The 23,219-nt window shown below is 72.8% G+C and overlaps 7 protein-coding genes and 1 non-coding gene across 22 annotated transcripts; 4 read left to right on the top strand and 4 right to left on the bottom strand.

Annotated features, from left to right (window-relative positions):
* Window positions 1-68: 68 nt before the first annotated feature.
* Window positions 69-1,122, bottom strand: C35H11orf98 (chromosome 35 C11orf98 homolog). Its single transcript, XM_068923790.1, has 4 exons — window positions 1,010-1,122; window positions 722-846; window positions 545-642; window positions 69-415 (listed from the first exon to the last, which is right to left on the bottom strand). Exons 1-4 carry the CDS (start codon window positions 1,043-1,045, stop codon window positions 285-287), a joined length of 390 nt encoding a protein of 129 aa, XP_068779891.1. The 5' UTR covers window positions 1,046-1,122; the 3' UTR covers window positions 69-284.
* On the top strand, window positions 302-2,835 carry CSKMT (citrate synthase lysine methyltransferase). Of its 5 annotated transcripts, none has more exons than XM_068923781.1 (3): window positions 302-438; window positions 1,678-1,794; window positions 2,006-2,833. In XM_068923781.1, exons 2-3 carry the CDS (start codon window positions 1,749-1,751, stop codon window positions 2,653-2,655), a joined length of 696 nt encoding a protein of 231 aa, XP_068779882.1. In that variant the 5' UTR covers window positions 302-438; window positions 1,678-1,748; the 3' UTR covers window positions 2,656-2,833. The 5 variants fall into 5 exon arrangements, with proteins under 5 accessions (XP_068779882.1, XP_068779884.1, XP_068779886.1 ...); XM_068923783.1 differs by having other exon boundaries at window positions 414-534; XM_068923785.1 differs by lacking the exon at window positions 302-438 and adding an exon at window positions 452-475.
* Window positions 1,468-1,602, top strand: LOC138063796 (small nucleolar RNA SNORA57). The gene has a single exon (XR_011137164.1). It is a non-coding gene; the product is annotated as a small nucleolar RNA SNORA57 (small nucleolar RNA).
* A 648-nt stretch (window positions 2,836-3,483) lies between the features above and the next one.
* DMAC1 (distal membrane arm assembly component 1) lies at window positions 3,484-4,658 on the top strand. Its single transcript, XM_068923791.1, has 2 exons — window positions 3,484-3,868; window positions 4,400-4,658. The coding sequence occupies exons 1-2, from the start codon at window positions 3,679-3,681 to the stop codon at window positions 4,465-4,467; spliced, it is 258 nt and encodes an 85-aa protein (XP_068779892.1). The 5' UTR covers window positions 3,484-3,678; the 3' UTR covers window positions 4,468-4,658.
* A 467-nt stretch (window positions 4,659-5,125) lies between these two features.
* Window positions 5,126-7,568, bottom strand: UBXN1 (UBX domain protein 1). 10 transcript variants are annotated; one of them, XM_068923771.1, is made up of 10 exons: window positions 7,512-7,568; window positions 6,907-6,978; window positions 6,766-6,819; window positions 6,566-6,699; window positions 6,391-6,469; window positions 6,066-6,257; window positions 5,917-5,968; window positions 5,703-5,810; window positions 5,415-5,595; window positions 5,126-5,325 (listed from the first exon to the last, which is right to left on the bottom strand). In XM_068923771.1, the coding sequence occupies exons 2-10, from the start codon at window positions 6,960-6,962 to the stop codon at window positions 5,276-5,278; spliced, it is 906 nt and encodes a 301-aa protein (XP_068779872.1). In that variant the 5' UTR covers window positions 6,963-6,978; window positions 7,512-7,568; the 3' UTR covers window positions 5,126-5,275. The 10 variants fall into 10 exon arrangements, with proteins under 10 accessions (XP_068779872.1, XP_068779875.1, XP_068779870.1 ...); XM_068923774.1 differs by having other exon boundaries at window positions 6,907-6,973; window positions 7,512-7,560; XM_068923769.1 differs by having other exon boundaries at window positions 7,458-7,554.
* A 2,898-nt stretch (window positions 7,569-10,466) lies between these two features.
* On the bottom strand, window positions 10,467-14,448 carry BSCL2 (BSCL2 lipid droplet biogenesis associated, seipin). 2 transcript variants are annotated; one of them, XM_068923766.1, is made up of 10 exons: window positions 14,396-14,448; window positions 12,479-12,804; window positions 12,311-12,392; window positions 12,089-12,232; window positions 11,865-11,999; window positions 11,550-11,647; window positions 11,332-11,473; window positions 11,137-11,200; window positions 10,906-10,989; window positions 10,467-10,806 (listed from the first exon to the last, which is right to left on the bottom strand). In XM_068923766.1, exons 2-10 carry the CDS (start codon window positions 12,685-12,687, stop codon window positions 10,622-10,624), a joined length of 1,143 nt encoding a protein of 380 aa, XP_068779867.1. In that variant the 5' UTR covers window positions 12,688-12,804; window positions 14,396-14,448; the 3' UTR covers window positions 10,467-10,621. The 2 variants fall into 2 exon arrangements, with proteins under 2 accessions (XP_068779867.1, XP_068779868.1); XM_068923767.1 differs by having other exon boundaries at window positions 10,467-10,803; window positions 14,396-14,438.
* Window positions 14,449-15,056: 608 nt separating this feature from the next.
* On the top strand, window positions 15,057-17,764 carry GNG3 (G protein subunit gamma 3). Its single transcript, XM_068923787.1, has 3 exons — window positions 15,057-15,412; window positions 17,271-17,376; window positions 17,468-17,764. The coding sequence occupies exons 1-3, from the start codon at window positions 15,087-15,089 to the stop codon at window positions 17,594-17,596; spliced, it is 561 nt and encodes a 186-aa protein (XP_068779888.1). The 5' UTR covers window positions 15,057-15,086; the 3' UTR covers window positions 17,597-17,764.
* Window positions 17,735-21,818, bottom strand: LOC138063766 (adenylosuccinate synthetase isozyme 2-like). Its single transcript, XM_068923763.1, has 13 exons — window positions 21,520-21,818; window positions 20,594-20,696; window positions 20,436-20,504; window positions 20,138-20,188; window positions 19,963-20,029; window positions 19,691-19,798; window positions 19,314-19,395; window positions 19,100-19,226; window positions 18,861-19,015; window positions 18,613-18,737; window positions 18,425-18,522; window positions 18,064-18,213; window positions 17,735-17,973 (listed from the first exon to the last, which is right to left on the bottom strand). Exons 1-13 carry the CDS (start codon window positions 21,781-21,783, stop codon window positions 17,921-17,923), a joined length of 1,452 nt encoding a protein of 483 aa, XP_068779864.1. The 5' UTR covers window positions 21,784-21,818; the 3' UTR covers window positions 17,735-17,920.
* Between the last annotated feature and the right edge of the window lie 1,401 nt (window positions 21,819-23,219).

Here is a 23,219-nt window from a genome sequence, read left to right as displayed (position 1 = left end):
TCTCCCCCCCCACCGGGGTCCAGCCGTCTCAGCCCCCTCGCTCCCCACAGAGGAGCCGGACGCCGGGAGCCTCCCCCACATCCTTTATTGCACAGCCCATCCCGAGGGGAAACATCCCTCGCGTCAGCCCGCAGACTCCTGCGGGAACCCGCCGGGCTCCGGGACGGCGTGAACCCAGCGCCGGCCGGGACGCGAGCGCGGCGCCCTCGCCTCGCCGGTGTGCGGCGAGGAGGAGTCGGGGTGGCGCGGAAGCAGCCGGCAAAGTCCGGGTTGCGCAGAGGATTTCAGTTCCTCGCTTCAGAAGCGGCCTCTACGTCTGTCATCTCCACGTCCTCGGAGACGCCCGCTTTCCGCCTCTTCCGGCCGCACCCGGCAGCTTCATTCCTCTCTGCCGCCGGCTTCGGCGCAGCGTCGACTGAGACGGAGGAAAGGCGACAGGTCGGGGACGGCCCGCGCGGACCCTCTGCAGCCCCCGGTCCGGGCTGCGACGGGAACGAAGCGCCGAGCAGCGCACGGGGAGGGCGGCCGAGGCCGGTACCGGTACCTTGCATGGCCGCCTTCTCCCTCGCGGCGTGCTGGAGCTGCTTCAGCAGCTTCCGCCGCTTCTTCCCCGAGAGGGTGATGTTCGCCCTGGGGCTCGACCTGCCGAGAGGCCACGGGTGACGGCCGCCCGCGCTGCGCGTCCCCGCCGCTTCCCCCCCCCCCGGTCCCCGCCGCTCACCGGCGCTTCCGCAAGTGGTGGACGGTGATGAGCCCCTCGTCCAGCACCGCCCCCACCAGCCGGTGTCTCCGCCGCTTTTCCCTGCCCAGCACCCGCCGCCGCTTAAACAGCTTCTTCTTCAGCTCCTGGCGGAGAACGAGACGCCGTCAGCGCACCGGGGGCGGCCCCGGCCCCGCCGACACGGCCCCCGGGGGCAGCAGACGCCCCAGGCCCAGGAGGTTCCCCCCCCCCCCGCCTCCAACACCGGGCTCGGTCCCCACGGGCCGGGCTGGGCCCCGCCCCAGTCACCGTCCGGGGCCGGTTGATCTTCCCTCCGGTGCCCATGGCGCCCTACACACGCGCGCGCGCGCACAGAGAACCACTTCCGGTCAGGTCACTCACCCTCCGCTTCCGCTTCCGGGCAACGCGAGGCCCGTCCAACGCCAGCCTGCAGCTACCATTGGCTGCGGCCCGCGCGCCGCTGCCTCTGATTGGCCGCCCCTCGGCCAATCGCCGCGCGCCTGCCCTCTTTCTCCCCGCCCCCTTCCCAAGCTATAAAAGGCTGCGCGCCGCCGCTGTGCCGCCATTTTGTGCGGCGGAGGTGAGGGGAGGCGGGTGGTGCTGGGGGGAGGGGACGGTACCGGGGACCCGCACAGGGTTGGGGGGAGGGCGGCACCGGGGTCCCGTCACTCTATAGGGGGGCGAGGGAGGGGGCTGAGAGGGCCGGTCCGCAGCTCCCGCGGTACCGGGCCGGGAACCCGGAGGCGCCTCCCGTTCTTGGCGGACCCGGGCGGCGCGGTGCCCGGGCCCGTGATGTGCGGAGGCAGAGTAACGACCGGTGCGAAGTCTTCGGTGCCTGCGGCCTCCCTCCGCCGGTCCTACCCTCGCGCGCCGGGATACGCGGTTTAGGCCGCTGCCGTCGGGCCGCCCCGGTGGCTGCTCCGGTCTCACCGCTGTCTCTGTGCTTCTTTCCGCAGGAGCCGCCCGAAGACGCCGCTAATAAACCGCCTCGCGCCCCGGATCCCGCCGGGGACGGGGGGGGAGGGCCATGGTGCCCCGGGAGGGGGTGGCCCGGCGGCTCTGCTCCGCGGCAGGTGGGTGGTCCCGGGCCCTCACGGGAGCGCGACGGGCCTTGGGGTCCCCCCCCCCGTGGGGCAGGGAGATGCCCCGTGGTGGGTGCTAACCCCCCTACGGCCCCCAGCCCCGTAGCGGGGAGCCGCAGCCTCGCCCATGGCCGCACTTCAAGGCCCAGCGAGACCCCACGACGGAGCCACCGCGCTCCAGGCTCCCCTCTGCTCCCCGCAGGTGACCTGCTGGGGGCCATGGAGCAGCCCGGCGCCTGGGACCGTTTCTACGCCCGCCGGGAGCGCGCCGGAGCCGCCGGCCACTTCGAGTGGTTCTTCGGGTACGAGGCGGTGGCGGGGTTGCTGCCTCCGCTGCTGCGGGGTCCCGGGGTCGCCCGGGTGCTGGACGTGGGCTGTGGCACCTCGGCGCTGGGTCCGGCGCTCTACCGGTGCTGCCCGCGGCCCGTACACGTCTGCTGCCTGGACGCTGCCCCCGCCGCCCTGGCGGCTCTCGGGCGCCTGCTCCGCTCGGCGCCACCGCCCCGGCACCCCGACTCCCGCCTCCGCCTGTGCTTGGGGGACGCCACCGACTTGGCCGGCAGCGGTTTCGCCCCGGCTTCGTTCCGCCTGGTCCTGGACAAGGGCACGTGCGACGCGCTGCTGCGGTGTCCGGCGGGGCCCGGCCGAGCGGGGCGGCTGGTGGCCGAGTGCCTCCGGGTCCTGCAGCCCGGCGGGCGCCTCCTGCAGTTCTCGGACGAGGACCCGGACGCCAGGGTGCCCTTCCTGGAGCGGGTGGGGGTGGCTGGGGTGACAGTGCAGGAACTGGGGGTCCCCGGGGTGGTCCCCTATTTTGCCTACACAGTGGAGAAACCTGGGGGGAGGGGAGGCTGAGCAGGAAAAACATGGAGCCTGGGGGGGGTGGTTAGCTGGTGGCAGGGCCACAAGACACTCCAGTGTCACCAGCGCTGGGACAAGGACACTCCAGGGACAGCTGCTGTTTGGGGGGGGGGATGTGGACCCCCCCCCCCAGGCACCTGCAGGTCAGTAAATAAAGTCACTGAGCCCCCCTACAGCCTTGCCTGGTTGCTCTGTTCTCGCCTCTGGAGGGGGTGGGGGGAGGCCCCAAAGGGGGGAGGGGGGGGTCCCTGGTCCCTAATCAGCTCCGTTTTGGAGTGGGGGGGGGGGGCTGGTCTACCCCACTCCCCACCCCAGGCAGCTCTCTATGGTACCGCCAGCCCAGACAAGCCCGGCCGGTGAACTCTATGGTTAGGGAGGCCGTCGCGCGTCCCGCGCTCTATGGTAGGCCCCTCCCCTCCCGGCAGCGGGCAGCGCCGCTCTAGCCCGCGGCCGGGGCCGCTCTGGCCTCGCCCTCCCCTCTCCTTCTCCTCGGCGGCGGCGGCGGCAGGCCATGGAGAGGCTGCGGCTGTGGGGCCGGGCCGTGGTGCGGGGCGCGGTGCCCGCGGGGCTCGGCCTCCTGCTCTGGTTCGCCGTGGGCGCGGGCGAGCAGCGGCGGCAGGACAAGCTCAAGGTAGGGAACGGCCGGAGCTCGGGCCCCGGGGCCGGTCCGCCGCCACCGCGGGCCTGACCCGGCCGCCGCCGCCCGCAGGCCCTGCCCGAGGGGAGCCCGCAGGTCCTCGCCCAGCGGCGGCACCACAACGAGCTGGTGATGGCGGCGCTGCGGGAAGCGGCGGAGACGGACGAGAACGTGGCGCGGCGGCCGGTGCCTTGGAGGAAGTGAGGGCGGCGCCGGGCGCCCCGTGAGAGACCCGCCGCCACCCCCCCCCGGGCAGGGCGGGAAATGAGACCTCCGGCACGGGGACGGGGGGGAACCGAGGGTGTCGTGTCGCCGGTTGCGCCCGGACGGCTGACGGGACGGACCGGCGCCCGCCGCGGTTCCGGTGCGTCACTTCCGCCATGGCTACGGGGGCCGAGGCGGCGGCGCCGCCGCCCAAGCCGCTGTTCGGCGGCTGCTGGAGCTGCCGCGTCCTCAGCGGCGTCGGGCTGCTCCTCGCCGGCCTCTGGGTCTACCAGGGCCCGCGGCGCTCCATGAAGCGCGGCCTCCCCCCCTCCATGGCCGCCATCGCCCAGATCACCTTCGCCATCAGTGAGTGCCGTGCCGGGGGGGGGGGGGGGGGGGGGGGGGAGGCATCGCCATGGCAACGAGACCCTAGCGGCCATTGCTATGGCAACGGGGCCCTGGGACTGGGGGGGGGCATTGCTATGGCAATGGGGCAACAGGGTGGAGGCCTTGGCCTGGCAACACAGCCCTGGGACTGGGGGGGCATCGCCATGGCAACGGGGCACGGGTGTTGGGGGTGTGTTGCCAAGGCAACAGGGCAGGAGGAGAAATCTCCACGGGGACAGGGCCGTGGGTGGGGGGGGCATCACCATGGCAACCAGCTATGAGGGTGAGGGCATCACCATGGTAACCAGCTCTGAGGGTGGGGGGCATCACCCCAGCAACGGGGGACAGTGGGGGGCAGTGCCGTGGCAACCGGCCACCTGAATGAGGGAGGGGCATTGCCATGGCAATGGAGCTCCTGGGATTGGGGGGGGGGGGCGGATATCGCCAGGGCAACGGCGAGGAAAGGGGGGGGGGGTCTCACCTCGGCCGGCCGCTCCGGCCCCCGCCCAGGCATCGCCAGCTGGGGCGCCATCATCCTCATCGACCCCGTGGGCAAGCAGCAGCGCAAGCTCCCCTGAGGGCCGGAACACCGGAACCGGAGCCAGAACCGCCGCCGGGGCCGGAACCGCCGCGGCCCCAACACCGAGAGCCGAGGCTCCGCTGCCGCCGCCTGCGCCGCGCGTCCCTACCGCGACCGTCGCTGCCCGGCTGCCTCAGGCCTGCGCGCACCGCAGCTCCGGAGCGGCCAAATAAAGCGTTTTCCTACCTAACGCGTCCGTGCGCTTCTGGCCGCCGGGACGGGCGCTGCCTTTTGGGAGGGGGGGGGGGAAGCGGCTGTTTAAACCCGAGGGTCCCGGCCGGTGACCGGGGTGGAGACAGGAGCCGCAGGGACGTTTTGGGCAGCGGCTCGTTTCCCTGGGAGGAAGCAGCCCCCGGCCGCTCGCTTGGCTGCGCTGCCGGCGCGGATAGCGCAGAACGCAGCGCTGCGGCCACAACCGGGCGGGAAAGGGCAGGGTTTCGACGGGAACAGCCGAATCCCGCTGTGCAGCGGAGGGCTCCAGCCTGCTCCCGCCCGGGGCTGGGGAGGGGGCTGCACTCCTGCTTTGGGCGGGGGGAGGCAGCTCTACGGCTCCCCATATCCTCCACCCCCGTCACAGCCCGGCGCCGAGACCCTCGGACGGCGCGGCTCGAGCCGCCCGGCGTCACCCCGTCATGAAAGAGCGCTGGGGGCGGCGGCGGCGTGGGACAGGGAACGTTTATTTCCCGGCGGAGGCGCGCGCAGCCCCTCGGCCGGGCACGGCGAGCCCCCCCCTCCCTCCTCGGGGGTGGGGGGGGGGGCCGCGGGACGGTCTGTGGGGCGGGGGCAGGTTCGGGCCGCCGCTACCTTCAGCTGTTGCACTTCTTGGCCGCGATGAGCACGGCGGAAGGCACCAAACCTGCGGGGGACAGAGCGGGGCTGAGCCGGAACCTGCCCGGCCCCCGCGTCGGCCCGGGATGCACCCCCCCCCCCCTCCTCGCCCCCTACCCAACTCCTGCAGGGGTTTCTCCATGTCCTCCTCGGTGAAGACGCGGCGGGGGAAGGTGGTGAGCAGGCTGAAGGGCTCCTCGCCGTCCTTGCGGTTCAGCTCCACGTAGAGCCGCACGGCCGCCAGCTGCTCCTTCGCCTTGAAGGTCTGCGTCAGCGAGGTCCCGTCCAGCAGCCGCACCTGCGGCCCCGGGGCGTCAGCGGGCAGCGGCCCCCTCCCCTCCCCGCCGCCACCCAAAGCCGGGAAAACTCCCCCCGCCTTCCCCTTCCATCGCCCGCTGGCCCTACCTGGATCCGGCACTGGTCGTATTCCCGCTTGGTGGGGGGTTCCTGGCTGGGGGACGAGGGCACGACGGGGGCCGGCGGCTCGGCGGAGCCCTGCGAACCGCTGCCGAACTGCGGAAGGAAAAGCCGGAGCTCGGGGCAGGGTGTGGGGGGGGGGAGAAGACGCCCCCATCTCCATCCCCGGCCACCGCCGTCCCGGCTGGCGGCCGCCGCTCACCTTCTTGGCGCGCTCCGCCTTGTCCCGTTCGATCTTCTCGCGGACCCGCTGCCTGTGGGAGAACAGAGCCGGGACGGGGAAGGGGGCTCGCCGCGCCGCCCACCCCAAACCGCACGGCCGCCCAGGCCCCCCACGCGCAGCCCCCTCACTTGGCCAGCTTCTCCTCCATCTTCTCCCGGCGCCGCTGCTCCGCCAGCTTCTTCATCTCCTCCTCCTGCAGCCGCTGCCGGATGAGCGACAGCTCCTGGCCCTGCTTCCGCCGCTGCTTCTCCCGCTCGATCGTCTCCCGCTTCTCCCGCTCCTCGCGCTCCCGCTGCTTCTGCGCGATCAGCTCCATCATCCTGCAGGCGCCGGGCAGGGTCGGACACAGCCCCGAGGCGGCGGCGATTCTTGGGTGGGGGGGGGGGGGGGGCTGCGGCCAGGCTCGGGGCAGACCCCCCCTCCCCCGCACGGGGACTCGGGGGCTTTTCCGACCTCTTGGTCTGCTCCTTCCTCTCCTCCTCGGACAGCGGCTGCTTGCCGTCCTCCTCGGGCGGGCCGTCTCCGCCGGTGCCTGCCGGGGCGGGGGCCGCGCGCGGTTCAGCGGGTGCCGGCAGCGCGTTCCTCCCCCCCCCGCCCCCACCGCCAACCCCGCGCCGGCGGCACCCACCTGCTCCGCCGCCGCCAACGGTGGCCGCGCCGCCCGGCACAACCGCCGTGGGCTCCGCATCCGGGCCGGGACCCCGCGGCGACGCCTCCTCGTAGGGTTCGTCCAAATCGGGGTCGTTCTCGTGGGCCACGAGCCTGCGGGGAGCGAAGCAGCGTCACGGGCAGCCGCGGGCGGCCGGCGATGGGGCCGGGGTCACGCACCAGTCCATGGCCGGTTCGATGCCCTGGTTCCCGGTCAGCGCCAAGGCCTTCTCCCTGCGAGAGCACAGCGCGCCGTGAGCGGCGCCCGGCGGGCACCGGGTACGGGATTTGGTGGGGGGGGGGGACGCGGCCGGGTCTTACGCTCGGTGCTGCGGGAAGCCCATCTCCACGAGGGTCTCCAGCGCCGTGCACTCCATGGCGGCCTCCGCTGCGCTGCGGGGAGGCGCCGCCGTTACCGGGTGCCACCGGGACCGAGACACCCCCCCCCCCCCCGCACCACAACTCCACGAAGCCAGCCCTGGTTACTGGTATCCCCCCCCCCCCCCCGGGCCTGTCTCCCTCCCGCCCCCCGGCCCCGGTTACCGGCGCTCCCCCCCCGGGCCCGTCTCCCCCCCCCCGGGCCCGTCTCCCTCCAGCCCCTCGGCCCCGGTTACCGGCGCCCCCCCGCCCCAGGCCCGTCTCCCTCCCGCCCCCCGGCCCCGGTTACCGGCGCCCCCCCGCCCCGGGCCCGTCTCCCTCCCGCCCCCCGGCCCCGGTTACCGGCGCCCCCCCCCGGGCCCGTCTCCCTCCAGCCCCCCGGCCCCGGTTACCGGCGCTCCCCCCCCGGGCCCGTCTCCCTCCAGCCCCCCGGCCCCGGTTACCGGCGCTCCCCCCCCGGGCCCGTCTCCCTCCCGCCCCCCGGCCCCGGTTACCGGCGCCCCCCCCCGGGCCCGTCTCCCTCCCGCCCCGCGGCCTCCACCCGGCACCGGAAGCGGCGGGGCTCGTGCGGACGCTCTGTTTGCGTCACGTGGCCGCGCTGCCTACGGCGGCCGCCCAAGGACACGCGGCGGCGGCGGCGGCTTCGCCTTAAAGGAGCCGCCGCGCATGGTTGGGGGGGGGCAGCCCCGTGGCCACGGAGACCCCACCACCCCGGGAAGCACCGGGGACCCCCAAAACGCCCCCAGGGAAGCCAAACTGTCCCGATTTCCCCCCCCCACAGTGATCCCAATTCCCCCCCCCCGCAGGCCTGAGTGGGGTGGGATAGTGGGTGGGGGATGTGGGGTACCTGGGGGGATGTGGGGCACCTGGGGGGGATATGGGGTACCTGGGGGGAATGTGGGGCACCTGGGGGGAACAAGGGGGGATGTAGGGTACCTGGGGGGCTGTGGGGTACCTAGGGGGGAACAAGGGGGGATGTAGGGTACCTGGGGGGCTGTGGGGTACCTAGGGGGGATGTGGGGTACCTAGGGGGGATGTGGGGTATTGAGGGGGGACAAGGGGGGATGCCAGGTATGTGGGGTACCTGGAGGGGGGCATAGAGTATGGGAGGGGATATGGGGCACCTGGGGGGGGATGTGGGGTATTTGGGGGGGGGGCCGTGGGGTCCCCGCGCCGCACCGCAGAGACGACAAGGACGCTGCCAATTCCCTTCCCAGCAGTTTATTCCGGTCTCCGCGCTCGCAGGGCGACACGAAGGGCCCAGGGACAGCAAAGGGGGGGGGTGCCCCCCCGGCCTGCACAGTGGCCCCCCACTTCCTCCCCCCGGGTAAAGCAGGGCACAAGCAAATAAATAGAGGTGGGGGAAGCCCAGACCAGCTGGGCCAGGGAGAGGGCAGGGGGTCCCCGAGGGCTGGGGGGGGTCCCAGGGGGTCCCCGTGGGTCAGGGGCCCTGGAGGGGACAGGGGTGCCCCATGGGACTGGGGGGGTCCCAGGGGGTCCCCGTGGGTCAGGAGCCCTGGAGGGGACAGGGGTGCCCCATGGGGCTGGGGGGGGGTCCCAGGGGGTCCCCGTGGGTCAGGAGCCCTGGAGGGGACAGGGGTGCCCCATGGGGCTGGGGGGAGTCCCAGGGGGTCCCCGTGGGTCAGGAGCCCTGGAGGGGACAGGGGTGCCCCATGGGGCTGGGGGGGGGTCCCAGGGGGTCCCTGTGGGTCAGGGGCCCTGGAGGGGACAGGGGTGCCCCATGGGGCTGGGGGGGGTCCCAGGGGGTCCCCGTGGATCAGGGGCCCTGGAGGGGACAGGGGTGCCCCATGGGGCTGGGGGGGGGTCCCAGGGGGTCCCCGTGGGTCAGGGGCCCTGGAGGGGACAGGGGTGCCCCATGGGGCTGGGGAGGGGTCCCCATGGTCAGAGGGCACCGGTTGAAGGGAAGGGGGGGGTCTCAGACCCCTCTCACAGCCCCTGCCCCACCGCGGAGCTACCGGGGGGGTCCCGATCCCCGTCCCCCCGCGCGGGGTCGTGGGGCGCGGGGGACCCCCGACGTCTCCGCCGCCGCAGGCAGTGCCAAACCAGGGCCGAGCCGCCGGCGACCCCCAGCCCCCCGGCCACGGCGGCGGCGGCGGGCAGGATGCGGCCGGGGCGCGGGGGGGTACGGACGGCGCGACAGGGCCCGCCGAGCGCCCCGGCGGGGACGACGGGGCTGACGCCGGCCCTGTTACGGGCCACGACGCAGAACACGTAAGGGGTATCGGGCCGTAGCCCCCCCACGGCGGCCGCTCGGAAAGAAGCCGGTAAAACGGGACCATCCGGTACCGGTGACTTTTCAGGTGTCCCTACCAACACCTGATATTCGAGTACCACCGAAGCCGGGGCGCACCAGCGCAAAGTGGCACCCGCCGCCGTCACCGTCACGGCCGCCAGTTCGGGGGGCTCCGGGGGGGTCCCCGGCCCCGAGAGCCCGGGGCAGAGGCAGGCGGCGGCGCGCCGCAGCTCGGCGCAGGGGGGCTGCAGGTGTCGGCAGCGGCGGTAGTCGCAGAGCGGCGGCCCGGCGGCGCTGCCTTCTTCCCCGGCCGGGGGCGACGACGACGATGACGATGATGACGACGGCGGAGACCCCCCCCGGCTAACCTGGGGTGCCCCCAGCACCAGGAGCAGCGGGACGAAGCCGACGGCCGGCAGCATGGCCGGGGTTGGTGGTGGTGGGGGGGGGGCTGCGGATAGAGAGAGAGCATCACGGAGGGGCCGCATGCACCGAACATCCCCCCCCCCCAAAAAAAAAAACCCAAAAACGCATCAACCCAGCATCCCCCTCCCCATCCCGAGGCTGGCGGGACCCAGGCGTCCGGGGATGGGGCAGCGGGTCAGCACGGTTGCTCACCGCCGTCCGGTGGGGGGGCTGCAGCGACGGCGGCGTCCGGCGGGTAACGGCACGGCACGGCTCCGGAGCTGCCTCCTCGCTCCGCCGCCGACCGCCGCCGCCAACTTTATCCCCGGCCGGGCTGATCTCATCGGCGTCGGGGAAGAGCGGGGGCGCCGGCGCCGCGGGACCCCGCCGCAGGTGGTTGCAATAAAACCGTCCTCCTTATAAGGGCAATTTCCATCCCGCCTGCAAACGCCCCGGCCCCCTTTGGCGCCCGAAAGGCTGACACATCTGGCACATCTGGCGGTGGCCGCCCTTCTCCACCCTCCGCCGCGGCGGATGTATTGGGGAGGGGGGGGGGTGTGCAACCCCCCCCACAATCCACATCCCACCGGGAAATGGGATGAGGAGGAGGGAACCCCGACTTCCCGCGCTGCTCCGGTCCCCGCTCGGTCCGGAAAACCCAACGCGGGGAGGATGGATAGAAGGGAAACGGTGGGATGCCGGCGCTCCGGCTCCCCTTTCCCCCCCCCCCAACCGCGTGACGGCTTCGACCCAGGGCTTCCCAGAAAGGGGAATCGAGGGCGGAGGCCGGCGGCGAGGGTCCCCCCCCACCCTGCCCCGGCGCAGCCGCACACGGGACCGCCGCTCTCGCCAGCAGGTTTTTTTTTTTTATTGCCACCACGAGCGGATCCGGGGGAGGAATGTAAACGTGGGGCCGGTGCAGGGAGGGGGGGGTCCTCCTGCTGCCCCCCCCCACCTTGCCCCGGCGGTGCAAGGCCGGTGCGGGGTCCCCCAGACCCGTCAAGAGCTGGAGCACGTGGGGCGCTGCCGGAGGGCCGGGACGGGTGCAGGAAGGACGGTGCCGTCCTCGGCGGGGGGCGGCGTTGGGGTCTCCCCCTCCTCCGCCGCTGTCTCCTCCTCCTCCGGGGCGAAACGGGTTTCGGCGAGCAAGGAAGAGTCGTCCACCGACTCGAACTCCGCGTCTGCTAAAGGAGAGAGGGGAGCGTTGGGGGCGCCGGGCTCTACCCCGCTCCGCCGGGCAGGGAGCCGGGCATCCCTTCCCCGTCGGCGGCAGCGTGGCGAACCTTCGCCGATCTCCGGCTCCTCGGTTGAGACCGCGGCCTCCGCCGGCCCGATAACCTCCGCGTCCTCCGGCGGCGGCGAGGGACCTGCGGGGAAGGCAGAGCTCAGGCAGCGCCCGTCCCCCTGGCCTCGGGCCTGGCGGAGAGCTCGATTGCCCCGGGTCCCGCTAGCGAGACGGGGGTGTCAGAACCGGCGCTGGGGGCCGCCTCGGCGACCCCGACCCGGCCCCTCACCTCTCCCAGGCGCCGTCGGCTCCTCTCGTCGCTGCCGGGGGCCGGTCCCGTCCCGCCGGCTCGTCTTAAGCGGGGAGGGGAGCAGAGTGGGGGTGAGCCGGGGTTTGGCCTCCCCCCCCCCCACAACCCCAAATTCCTTGCACCCGTTAACACCAGCCCTGGGGAGCGGGGACAAGCCGGTGCCGGGCCCCTCACCTGCGCAGCGAGGGGCTCCCGGGGCCAGACGCTGCCCCAGACCCACTGCAGGTAGCTAAAGAGGACGATGACGCTGAGGAAGACGAAGTTGCTGGCGACGCCAAGCAGGGCCGAAGTGACGGGGAAGTTGTAGAGCAGGTACCTGGGGCGGAGAGAAAGGCGGTGGAGAGGCAGGATGCCACCCGCTCGTCGTCCCCCGTCCCCGTCCCCCTGCTCACCGCAGGCCCGTGAAGTGAGCGTGGATGCGGAGCTGGGCCCCGTACAGCTGGATGCGCTTGGTCTGGATCTCCAGCACCGCGCCGACCGTCGGAGCGTACTGAGGGCGAGACGGGGTCAGCGGGCACGGCCGCCCCCCCGAACCCCGGCGCCCGTTCTCCCTTCCCCAAGGTTTGGCCGAACCCACCCCGGATGGAGAGACCCTCCCCGCTGGGGATTGAGAGCGTGCCGTTAGGTGTGATGAGAGGCGGCAGCCTCAGCGCCGGGGCGTTGTATCCCTCGTGTGTGTGTGTGTGTGTCCCCCCCCCGGCTCTCACCGAGTCCTCGCGATAATCCGAATACAGCTCCACCTCCACCGTCTGCTTCTGCTCGGCGAAGCCCGAGAGGAAAAACCCGGCGAAGACCAACGTGTCGAGGGTCCGCAGCAGCCCGGAGCGATAATGCAGCATGGCCTAGGAGCAGAACGGAGCGGGAGCACGGCGGGTGGTGCCCGGACCGGGTTCCCCCCCCCACCCCCCTGCTCCCCAACCCCGTGACTCACTGCCCGGGCGGAGGAGGCCACGGTTCGGCCCCCCTTGGTGTAGCACGTCATGGCCACCATGAACATGCCCAGCTCTTGGTTCACCGGCGACTCGGGCAGCTCCAGCTCCAGGGAGATGCGGTACAGCTGCCCGTACATCATCACCTGGCGGCGGAGGGCAGGGTCAGCGCCGGCCCCGCAGCCCCCCTACCCACCCCAGCTCGGGGGGGGGACCACGCTCACCTTGTCCCGGTTCTCCTTCACCAGGGAGATGTTAGCGGTGGGGAAAGAGCAGAGCTCCGGCCCGGAGGAGCTGCAATCCGTCCTGGTGGGGTGGGGAGAGAAAGTGAGTTTGGGGGTGCTCAGCCCTGGTGGGTGCCCCCCCACCGCCCCCACGACCCCCGAGCTGACCGGAAGCTGTAGTGCACCGGGCTGACGAAGCTGACGGTGGGCATGTAGGAGTAGTAGAAGCTGCCGTAGAGGAAGACGGAGACCCAGAGGAGGAGCAAGGCGGCGCAGAGCAGGATGGCGGTCTGCAGCACCGCGCGCCGGACCCGCAGCAGCAGCACGGAGCCCACCTCCTGGGCCCACTGCAGCAGGGGGGCCGGGCCGCCCGCCATGGCCCCCGCAGCCCCCCGGGGTGGCCGCCGTCGCCTCTGGCTGCCCACCGGCCGCGGGCGCTCCCCATGGGCCGGGGGCCGCGGCGCGGCGTCAGCGCGACGGGGGCACGGCGGGTGCTGCGATTGGGGGGGGGGGGGGGGAGGCCAGGCGTCAGGGTGGTGGGGGGGGCCGGGTAGGCGCCCGGACGCCTGGGTCCCGTCCCGCTGCAGCGATGGTTTGGGGAGGGCGGGGGGAGGCCGTAGGGAGCGATCGACAGTGTCTGGGGCAGCCCCATGGGGAGCAGTGGGGTGGGCTATAGGGAGAGATAGAGTTTGGGGGGGGGGGGACTCATAGGGAGCGATGGGGCTGGGGGGGGCCCATAGGGAGCGATGGTGTCTGGGGAGGGCCCATAGGGAGCGATGGGGCTGGGGGGGGCCCGTAGGGAGCGATGGGGTGGGGGGGGCCCATAGGGAGCGATGGTGTCTGGGGAGGGCTATAGGGAGCAATGTTGTCTTGGGGGGGGCTATAGGGAGCGATGTTGTCTTGGGGGGGGCTATAGGGAGCGATGTTGTCTGGGGGGGGCTATAGGGAGCGATGGGGCCGGGAGGGGCTATAGGGAGTGATGTTGTCTTGGGGGGGGCTATAGGGAGCAATGGTGTCTGGGGGGGGCTATAGGGAGCGACAGGGCCGGGGGGGCCCATAGGAAGCAATGGGGCTGGGGGGGCTATAGGGAGCCATCGGTCTGGGGGGGTATAGGGAGCAATGGGGCTGGGGGGGCTATAGGGAGAAATGGGACCGGTGGGGGGGCTATAGGGAGCGACAGGATGGGGGGGCCCATTGGAAGTGATGGGGCCGGGGGAGGCTATAGGGAGCGATGGTGTCTGGGGGGGCCCATAGGAAGCTATGTTGTCTGGGGGGGCCAAAGGGAGCGAAGGGGCGGGGGGGGGGCTATAGGGAGCGATGATGTCTGGGGGGGGCTATAGGGAGCGAAGGGGCCAGGGAGGGCACTATAGGAAGCGATGGGGCCAGGGGGGCCATAGGGAGCGATGGTGTCTGGGGGGGGGCTATAGGGAGCGGGGGGGCCGGAGGGCTATAGGGAGCGATGGGGCCGGGGGGGACTATAGGGAGCGATGGTGTCTGGGGGGGGCTATAGGGAGCGATGGGGCCGGGGGGGACTATAGGGAGCGATGGGGGGGGCCATAGGGAGCGATGGTGTCTGGGGGGGGGCTATAGGGAGCGGGGGGGCCGGAGGGCTATAGGGAGCGATGGGGCCGGGGGGGACTATAGGGAGCGATGGTGTCTGGGGGGGGCTATAGGGAGCGATGGGGCCGGGGGGGACTATAGGGAGCGATGGGGGGGGCCATAGGGAGCGATGGTGTCTGGGGGGGGCTATAGGGAGCGGGGGGGCCGGAGGGCTATAGGGAGCGAGGGGGTTGGGGGGCTATAGGGAGCAAGGGGGCCGGGGGGGCTATAGGGAGCGATGGTGTTTGGGGGGGGCTATAGGGAGCGAGGGGGCCGGGGGGCTATAGGGAGCGATGGTGTCTGGGGGGGGCTATAGGGAGCGATGGGGCCGGGGGGGCTATAGAGAGCGGGGGGGCCGGGGGGGCTATAGGGAGCGATGGGGGGAGCTATAGGGAGCGATGGGGCCGGGGGGGGCTATAGGGAGCGGGGGGGGCACCCCGGGACCCCGGTCCGGCCCCCCCGGCACCGTCCCCCCCGGTGTTTTACCCGAAAGCAGCGCTCGGACGCCGGGGCCCCGCACCGCACCCGGGGGGGCCGCTCGGACGCCGGGGCCCCGCCCTCGGCCCCGCCCCTTCCGTCCCCGGCCCCGCCCACTGCGGCCACCCGCGACGGCGGCCCCGCCCCACCCACCCACCGCCGCCATGGCAACGAGGAGGGGGCGGGGGGGGCCATGGGGAGCCATGGGGGGGGCTATAGGGAGCGACGGGGGGGCTATAGGGAGCGATGGGGCCGGGGGGGCCATGGGGAGCGATGGGGGGGCTATAGGGAGCGATGGGGCCGGGGGGGCCATGGGGAGCGACGGGGGGGGGCCCATAGGGAGCGATGGGGCCGGGGGGGCCACGGGGAGCGACGGTGGGGGGGCCCATAGGGAGCGATGGGGCCGGGGGGGCCACGGGGAGCGACGGGGGGGGGCTATAGGGAGCGATGGGGCCGGGGGGGCCATGGGGAGCGGCGGGGGGGGCTATAGGGAGCCATGGGGGGGGCTATAGGGAGCGATGGGGGGGCTATAGGGAGCGATGGGGCCGGGGGGGCCATGGGGAGAGGCGGGGGGGGCTATAGGGAGCGACGGGGGGGCTATAGGGAGCGATGGGGGGCCCATAGGGAGCGATGGGGCCGGGGGGGCCATGGGGAGCGACGGGGGGGGCTATAGGGAGCGACGGGGGGGCTATAGGGAGCGATGGTGTCTGGGGGGGGCTATAGGGAAGGCGGGGTCTGCCCCCCCGGTGCCCCCCCCGGTTCCCCGCTCTGCCTCCGGCCCCGCCCATGGGGGGGGCACGTCGGGGCGGGGCGGGCGGGGCCGGTTCCCCCTCCCCCCCCCCGCCGCCTCCGAGCATCCTCGGCAGCGCGCGACACCGGTACCAGCACCGGTACCGACACCGGTACCGACACCGACAGCAGCACCGGTACCAGCACCGATACCGGTACCGACAGCAGCACCGGTACCGGTACCGATAGTGACACCGGCACCGACAGCAGCACCGGTACCGGCAGCGGCTCCCCAAGGTCAGCGGCGGGCGGGGGCGCAGGGTGCCGGGGGGGGGCAGGTTTAGGGGGGGCAGGTTTGGGGGTGCAGAGGGGGTAGGTGGCTCCGGGGGGGCAGGTTTGGGGGGGCAGAGGGGGTAGGTGGCTCCGGGGGGGGCAGGTTTGGGGGGGCAGAGGGGGTAGGTGGCTCCGGGGGGGGCAGGTTTGGGGGTGCAGAGGGGGTAGGTGGCTCCGGGCAGGGCAGGTTTGGGGGTGCAGAGGGGGTAGGTGGCTCCGGGGGGGGCAGGTTTGGGGGTGCAGAGGGGGTAGGTGGCTCCGGGGGGGCAGGTTTAGGAGGGGGCAGGTTTGGGGGTGCAGAGGGGGTAGGTAGCTCCGGGGGGGGCAGGTTTGGGGGGGCAGAGGGGGTAGGTAGCTCCGGGGGGGGCAGGTTTGGGGGGGCAGAGGGGGTAGGTGGCTCCAGGGGGGCAGGTTTAGGGGGGGCAGATTTGGGGGTGCAGAGGGGGTAGGTGGCTCCGGGGGGGCAGGTTTGGGGGTGCAGAGGGGGTAGGTGGCTCCGGGCAGGGCAGGTTTGGGGGTGCAGAGGGGGTAGGTGGCTCCGGGGGGGGCAGGTTTGGGGGTGCAGAGGGGGTAGGTGGCTCCGGGGGGGCAGGTTTAGGGGGGGCAGAGGGGGTAGGTGGCTCCGGGGGGGCAGGTTTAGGGGGGGCAGAGGGGGTAGGTGGCTCCGGGGGGGCAGGTTTAGGAGGGGGCAGGTTTGGGGGGGCAGAGGGGGTAGGTGGCTCCAGGGGGGGGCAGGTTTGGGGGGGCAGAGGGGGTAGGTGGCTCTGGGGGGGCAGGTTTAGGGGGGGCAGGTTTGGGGGGCCAGAGCAGGTAGGTGGCTCCGGGGGGGGGCAGGTTTAGGGGGGGCAGGTTTAGGGGGGGCAGGTTTGGGGGTGCAGAGGGGGTGGGTGCCTCTGGGGGGGGCAAGTTGGGGGGGGACATTTGGGATGGGCAGCTCTGGCAAGAGTAGGTTTGGGGGTGGGCAGATTTGGGGGTGGGCAGCTCCAGGGGTGAGCAGGTTGGGGGGGGCGGTTTGGGGGGTGGGCAGCTCCAGGGGTGAGCAGGTTGGGGGGGGCGGTTTGGGGGGGCACCGTGGAGCCTGGCCCCGCGGGTGCCAGGAGGTGCAATGCAGGCAGGGTGGAGCCTGCAAATCCGGGGGGGGGGGGGGGCAACGCAGAGGCTGAAAACACAGCGGGGGGGGGTTTAAGGGGGGGGGCTGGCAAATTTGGGGGGGCTGCGAGGTGGAGCCAGGAAATGCGGCATGCGCAGAGTGGAGCCCACTGCCTCGGGGGGGGGGGGTACAACGTGGGGACCCCAAACACTGTGTGGGGGTGTGCAATGCGGGGGGGGGGGGCACAGTGCAGGCAAGCCGGAGCTGGGAAACGGGGGGGCAGGTGAGGGGGGGGGCGCAGCAGGGCTTGCATGCAGGCGGCGTGCATGTGAGGGGGGGCGCAGCAGGGCTTGCACGCACACGGCGTGCGAGGGGGGGGGCAGCAGGGCTTGCACATGGTGGGTGTGCAAGGGGGGGGCGCAGCAGGGCTGGCACGCAGGTGGCGTGCAAGGGGGGGCGCAGCAGGGCTTGCACATGGTGGGTGTGCAAGGGGGGGCACAGCAGGGCTGGCACGCAGGTGGCGTGCAAGGGGGGGGCGCAGCAGGGCTTGCACATGGTGGGTGTGCAAGGGGGGGGCATAGCAGGGCTTGCACATGGTGGGTGTGCAAGGTGGGGGGGCACAGCGGGGCTGGCACGCAGGCGGCATGCGAGGGGGGGGAGCCCTGCCAGTGGGGCAGAGCCGGGGTCGGACCCCAGTGCCTGCCCCCCCCCGTGTCCCCCCCCCCCCCCCAGGACCCCCATGAAGGGCGAGACCCCCGTGAACAGCACCATGAGCATCGGGCAAGCCCGCAAGATGGTGGAGCAGCTGAAGATCGAGGCCAGCATGTGCCGGATAAAGGTGAGCCGTGGGGCTGGCGGCGGGGAGCTTGGCCGGGGTTTTGGGGTTTGGGGGGGGCTACACGGCCAGCACTCATGCCCCCCCCCCCCAGGTCTCCAAGGCCGCCGCCGACCTGATGACGTACTGCGACGCGCACGCCTGCGAGGACCCGCTCATCACGCCCGTCCCCACCTCCGAAAACCCCTTCAGGGAGAAGAAGTTCTTCTGCGCCCTGCTCTGAGCGCCGGGGGGGGGGGGGGGGTCCTGCCCCACGGCCCACCCTCAGACCCCCTTCCCTTACAAGCAGCGCGGGAACGGAGCACGGCCGGCGCTCCCGGGGTTGGGGGTCCCGTCCCCGACAACAGCAGGAGGCTCCACAGAGAAAATAAAACCCTCGCTTTTATCACGAGATATGTACAGTGAAAATACGAGACGTAGAAATGCCCGGAGAGGAGGAGGGGGGGGGACGGACGGACCCCGTGGGGCGCGGGGAGGGCGCCCGGTCCTGGAGTGTGGGGCAGCCGGTCACGGCGGCGGTCCGACCCCCGCGGGATCCCCCCCCTCCTCAGAAGACCTTGATGATGGACTCGCGGAACTTGCCCACGCCGACCCACTTCACTGCGCGGGATACGGGGGTGAGACAGGACGCGGCTCGGCCGCCGCGCCGTCCCCGGGACGTCCCCCCCCCCCTCCAAGCGCCGGACCCACCTGGCACCCCGAGGTGCTGCTCCACGAAGCGCACGTAGCCCTGGGCCTGGGGCGGCAGCTCGGAGAAGCCGCGGGCTTGCTCGGTGCTGCGCCGCCAGCCGGGCAGCGTCTCGTAGCGCACCGAGACGCGGTTCAGCAGCTCCTGGTTGGCTGTGTTGGGGTGGGGGGGACGGGATGGAGGGGGGGGGAGAGCCTGGCAGCGGGGGGCAGAACGCCAACCAGACCCCCCCCCCCAACCCACTGCAGGGAAAAAGCCCCAACATCCAGGATCCCCCCCCCCGCCGTGCCCGATCCGGACCCCGTCCCCTACCCGCCGGGGAGCGGACCCAGGCGTCCGGGTGCCCCCAGCAGCCTTCCTCACCTGGGAAGTAGGGAATGGGTTTCCCGTCCAAACAATACTCAACTCCGACTTTGATTTCGGGAAAGGTGTCCAGGATATCGAGCTTGGTGAGAGCCAGGCTGCGGGGAGAGTCGGGGCTCGTCACCCGGCCGGAGCGGGCCGGGGACGCGGCCGGCAGCAGGCGCGAGGAGAAGGTGAGGGGCTCTTACGCGCTGAAACCGTTTATCATGTGGGCGTATCGGACCAGCACCAGGTCCAGCCACCCGCAGCGGCGCTTCCGGCCCGTCGTGACCCCGAATTCCCGACCCCGCGACTGCAGCAGCTCCCCGATCTCCTGCGGGGCCAAAAACGTGAGCGTCGCCCCCCCACCCCTCCTCCTCCTGCTCCCGAGTGGGGCCGAGAGCCCGGCGGCAGCAGCGCCACGGCCGCCGCGGGACCCGCCGCCCGCCCCGCTCACGTTGTCCTGCTCCGTGGGGAAGGTGCCAACCCCCACGCGGGTGGTGTAGGCCTTCACCACGCCGTAGACCTTCCCGATGTAGCGCGGCGGGACGCCCAGGCCGGTGCACACCCCTCCCACCGTGCAGTTGGAGGACGTCACGAACGGGTACGTTCCTGGGTGGGCAGAGGGCACCTGATGAGCGAGCACAGGGCGGCACCCCGACCCCGAGAGACCCCCCCCCCCGCCCCGCCACGTACCGAAGTCGATGTCCAGCAAGGCAGCGTTAGCCCCTTCCACCAGGATCTTCTTGGGGGGGCCATGAAGCGCTTGGTGCATGAAATAAACCCCGTCTTTCACCAGGGGACGGATCTTCTCTGCGTAGACCTGGGACCGGAGGCGGGAGAACAAGGGTCAGGCGGCTGCGGGGAGACCGGGCTAGAGGAGCGGAAGAGCCGCGGACCCCCAACCCACCTTCAGCTGCCGCAGCTCGGCTTCCGTGTCGATGGTCAGGGCAGGGTACGTCGCCTTGTACTGCTGGGCCAGAGCCTCGAACCTGGGACGGGCGCTCGCACGCGGTGAGGGCTGCAGGAAGCGCAGACCACCCCCCCGGCGGCCGCTCGCCCCCGAAGCCCCAACCGCAGGTGCGGGGAGCAACCCCTTCCGCTAGGACAGGACCCCCCTCCACACCAAGGCTCTACAAGGGGGCACAAAGATCCCCCTACCCCGTTCTCCTCCCGGCCGCGAGGCTTCCCCGCGTAGCCCCCAAATTCTCCGCGCCAAAAGGAGTGCGGGGGCTGGTGCCATCCCCGGCGGGGTCCCAGGCAGCCCCCCCCCGGACGCTCGCTCACTTCTTGGAGAACTGCCCGAAGTCGGCCAGCAGATCGCAGATGCGCAGCCCCGTGCGGGAGGCCTTGGAGGCGTAGACAGGACCGATCCCCTTCTTGGTGGTGCCCAAGCTGTCGAGACATGCCAAGCTGGGGCAGCAGCACCTTTTCTCCCCCCCTACCACCACCAGGTCGGCCCCTGCCGCTGGTGGAAAGGCGGAAGAGGCGACCCCTGACCCGCAGAGCCCGGACCGCTCCTCTCCCGGCCCGCCACACGCTCCCCCACCCTCACTCACTTTTTGCCATCCTGCTGCTGCCGTTGCTGCTCCTGGATCCCGTCCACAGCCTGGTGGAAGTCAAACACTGCGGGGAAGGCGAGAGAGCGACGATCAGGGCGAGCGTGGGAGACCCCTAAACCCACCCCCTGCCCCGCCAGCCCCTGCCCGCAGCTCCCAGCCCGCCGGCGCTCACCGATGTGGGCTCTGTCGGAGATCACGGTGCGGGATTCCCAGCCCTCCAGGCCTGCGGGGAGAGAGGGCGAAGGCGCCGTAGGGGCGGCAGAGGCAGCTCGCGCACCACCCCACCGGCGGCTGCACCGAGATCCTCCCCAGCTGCACACGCGCAGGGAGGCCCCAGGAGGAAGAAAGTCGCAGCGTGGTCTCCCCGCAGGAGAAAACGCAGGAGGAGTCCAGGCTCCCGCTGTCCCTCGGCTCGAAACCCACCACCAGCCGCGGCAAGGACGCGGGGGGGTCCTCGTGCCTCGACTCACCGGGTCCCTTCTGCAGGTTCTTCTCGGCCTCCTCAAAGAGACCCGGGAGGTGGATGACGACTCCGTTCCCTACGGAGAGGCAGGCGGTGGGTCGCGGCAGGGCCGAGCTGCGGAGCCGGACCCCGAGGGGCAGCGGGGGGCCGGGGGGGGCCGCTCACCGATGAAGGAGATGGCGCGGCGGTTGAGGACGCCGCTGGGCAGCAGGTGGAAGTCGTACTCGATGGCGTCCACCACCACCGTGTGTCCCGCGTTGTTCCCGCCCTGCGCGGAGGCAAGAGATGGGTCAGGCACCTGGGGGGGGGGGGCTGCCCTGCCCCATGGCTCCCCCCGCTCCAATGTACACACAGCCCCACCTCTGCCTGCAGCCCCCCAACTCCCCCGGACACCAAACCCACCGGGCTGCCCCACAGCCTGTCCTCTGGGAAGGGAGACCCCAACCCACCGGGAAGGGAGACCCCGGCACCCCCAGCCCCACACCGGGCACAGAGACCCCAACCCACTGGGAAGGGAGACCCTGGCTCCCCCAGCCCCACACCAGGAAGGGAGATCCCGGCACCCCCAGGCAAGGAGACCCCAACCCACTGGACAGAGAGGGCCCCAGCTCCCCCAGCCCCACACCGGGCATGGAGACTCCAACCCACCGGTCAGGGACACCCCGCCCCCCCCGGGCCCCCCCAGCCCCACACCAGGCGGGGACACCCCACCCCTCCCCAGGCCCCCCCAGCCCCACACCGGGCGGGGACACCCCAGCCCCCCCCAGCCCCACACCGGGCGAGGACACCCCGCCCCCCCCCCAGGCCCCCGCAGCCCCACACCGGGCGGGGACACCCCGGCCCCACACCGGGCGGGGACACCCCGCCCCCCCCCAGGCCCCCCAGCCCCACACCGGGCAGGGACACCCCGGCCCCCCCCCCAGGCCCCCCCAGCCCCACACCGGACAAGGACACCCCGCCCCCCCCCAGCCCCACACCGGGCGGGGACACTCCGGCCCCACACCGGACAGGGACACCCCGCCCCCCCCAGCCCCTCACCAGGCGGCCGGGGACACCCCCCCACCCGCCCCCCCGGGCCCGCTCCGCCCCACCTGGCAGCGGCACACCAGGTCGGCGTCCATGGCCAGCAGATCCACCACTTTGCCCTTCCCCTCGTCGCCCCATTGCGCGCCCAGCACCACGGTCAGCCGGTTCCCGGCCTCGGGCTCCACCGCCGCCCGCGCCCGCTTCGCCTCGGGCCCGTCGCTGTCGCCATCGCCGCCGCCGCCTCCTCCTCCTCCTCCTTCCCCGCCGCCGCCGCCGTCGTCGCCGTTGCGCAGCCCCCGGCGCGGCCCCGCGCCCGCCGGCCCGGCCATGTGCACCCGCCGCCCCGCGCCCTCACGCCCAACATGGCGGCGCCCGCGCCGGCTTCACCCCGCGCCCTGCCCGCCGCCGCCATGGCGCCCGCGCATGCGCGCCGCGCCGCCTGCCCCAAGATGGCGCCCCCCTCTCTCCCCTTAAACCCCTCCCCCCCCCTCCCCAAATGGCCGCGCGCGCGCGGGGGCGGCTTCCTCGCCAGCCTCCAAAATGGCGGCGCCCGGCGGGCGCTTCCCTGCCAGGAGACAAAATGGCGGCGCGGCTCGTGTTGGGGGTGGGGGGCACAAGGGCTGAGACCCGACGGCCGCTGTGTCACCTCCCGGGTCACCATGGCAACGCTGAGGGCCACCCTCCCCCCCTTCTCCTTCCCGTGGCACTGCCGCCATGGCAGCGGCCATCGCCGGCCCCCACGTCCCAGAGCCATGGCCATCGCCGGCCCCCCACGGCCATCGTCGGCCCCCACGGCCATCGTCGGCCCCCATGTCCCGGAGCCATGGCCATCGCCGGCCCCCCACGGCCATCACTGGCCCCCATGTCCTGGAGCCATGGCCATCGCTGTCCCCCCACGGCCATCGTCGGCCCCCACGGCCATCGTTGGCCCCTGTGTCCTGGAGCCATGGACGTTGCTGGCCCCCCATGGCCATTGCTGGCCTCTGCATCCCAGAGCCATGGCCATCACCGGCCCCCATGTCCCAGAGCCATGGCCGCCACCAGTCTCCATGGCCATCGCTGGCCTCCACATCCCAGAGCCATGGCCAGCACCGGCCCCCGTGTCCCAGAGCCATGGCCGTCACCAGCCCCCGTGTCCCAGAGCCATGGCCATCACCAGCCCCCACGGCCATCACTGGCCCTGTGTCCCAGAGCCACGGCCATCACTGGCCCCCGTGGCCTTCACCGGCCCGTGTCCCAGAGCCATGGCCATGACCAGCCCCCGTGTCCCAGAGCCATGGCCGTCACCAGCCCCCACGGCCATCACTGGCCCTGTGTCCCAGAGCCACGGCCATCACTGGCCCCCGTGGCCTTCACCGGCCCGTGTCCCAGAGCCATGGCCATGACCAGCCCTCATGTCCTGGAGCTATGGCCGTCACCAACCCCCCTGTCCCAGAGCCATGGCCATCACCGGCCCCCCACGGCCGTCACCAACCCCCACGTCCCAGAGCCATGGCCATCACCGGCCCCCCACGGCCATCACCAACCCCCACGTCCCAGAGCCATGGCCATCACCGGCCCCCCACGGCCATCACCAACCCCCACGTCCCAGAGCCATGGCCATCACCAGCCCCCACGTCCTGGAGCCATGGCCATCACCCGCCCCGTGCCCTGTCCCTGTGGCCATCACCGACCCCTGCAGCCATCGCCAGCCCCCATGGCCTGTCCCCGCGGCCCCAGGTGGCCATCGCCGGCCCCCGCCACCCTCCGCTCCCCCCCGCCGCGA

The sequence above is a fragment of the Struthio camelus genome, chromosome 35 (genome assembly GCF_040807025.1).
Source record: "Struthio camelus isolate bStrCam1 chromosome 35, bStrCam1.hap1, whole genome shotgun sequence".
Classification (NCBI taxonomy): domain Eukaryota; kingdom Metazoa; phylum Chordata; class Aves; order Struthioniformes; family Struthionidae; genus Struthio; species Struthio camelus.
This window is presented reverse-complemented; position numbering and strand designations above follow the sequence as displayed.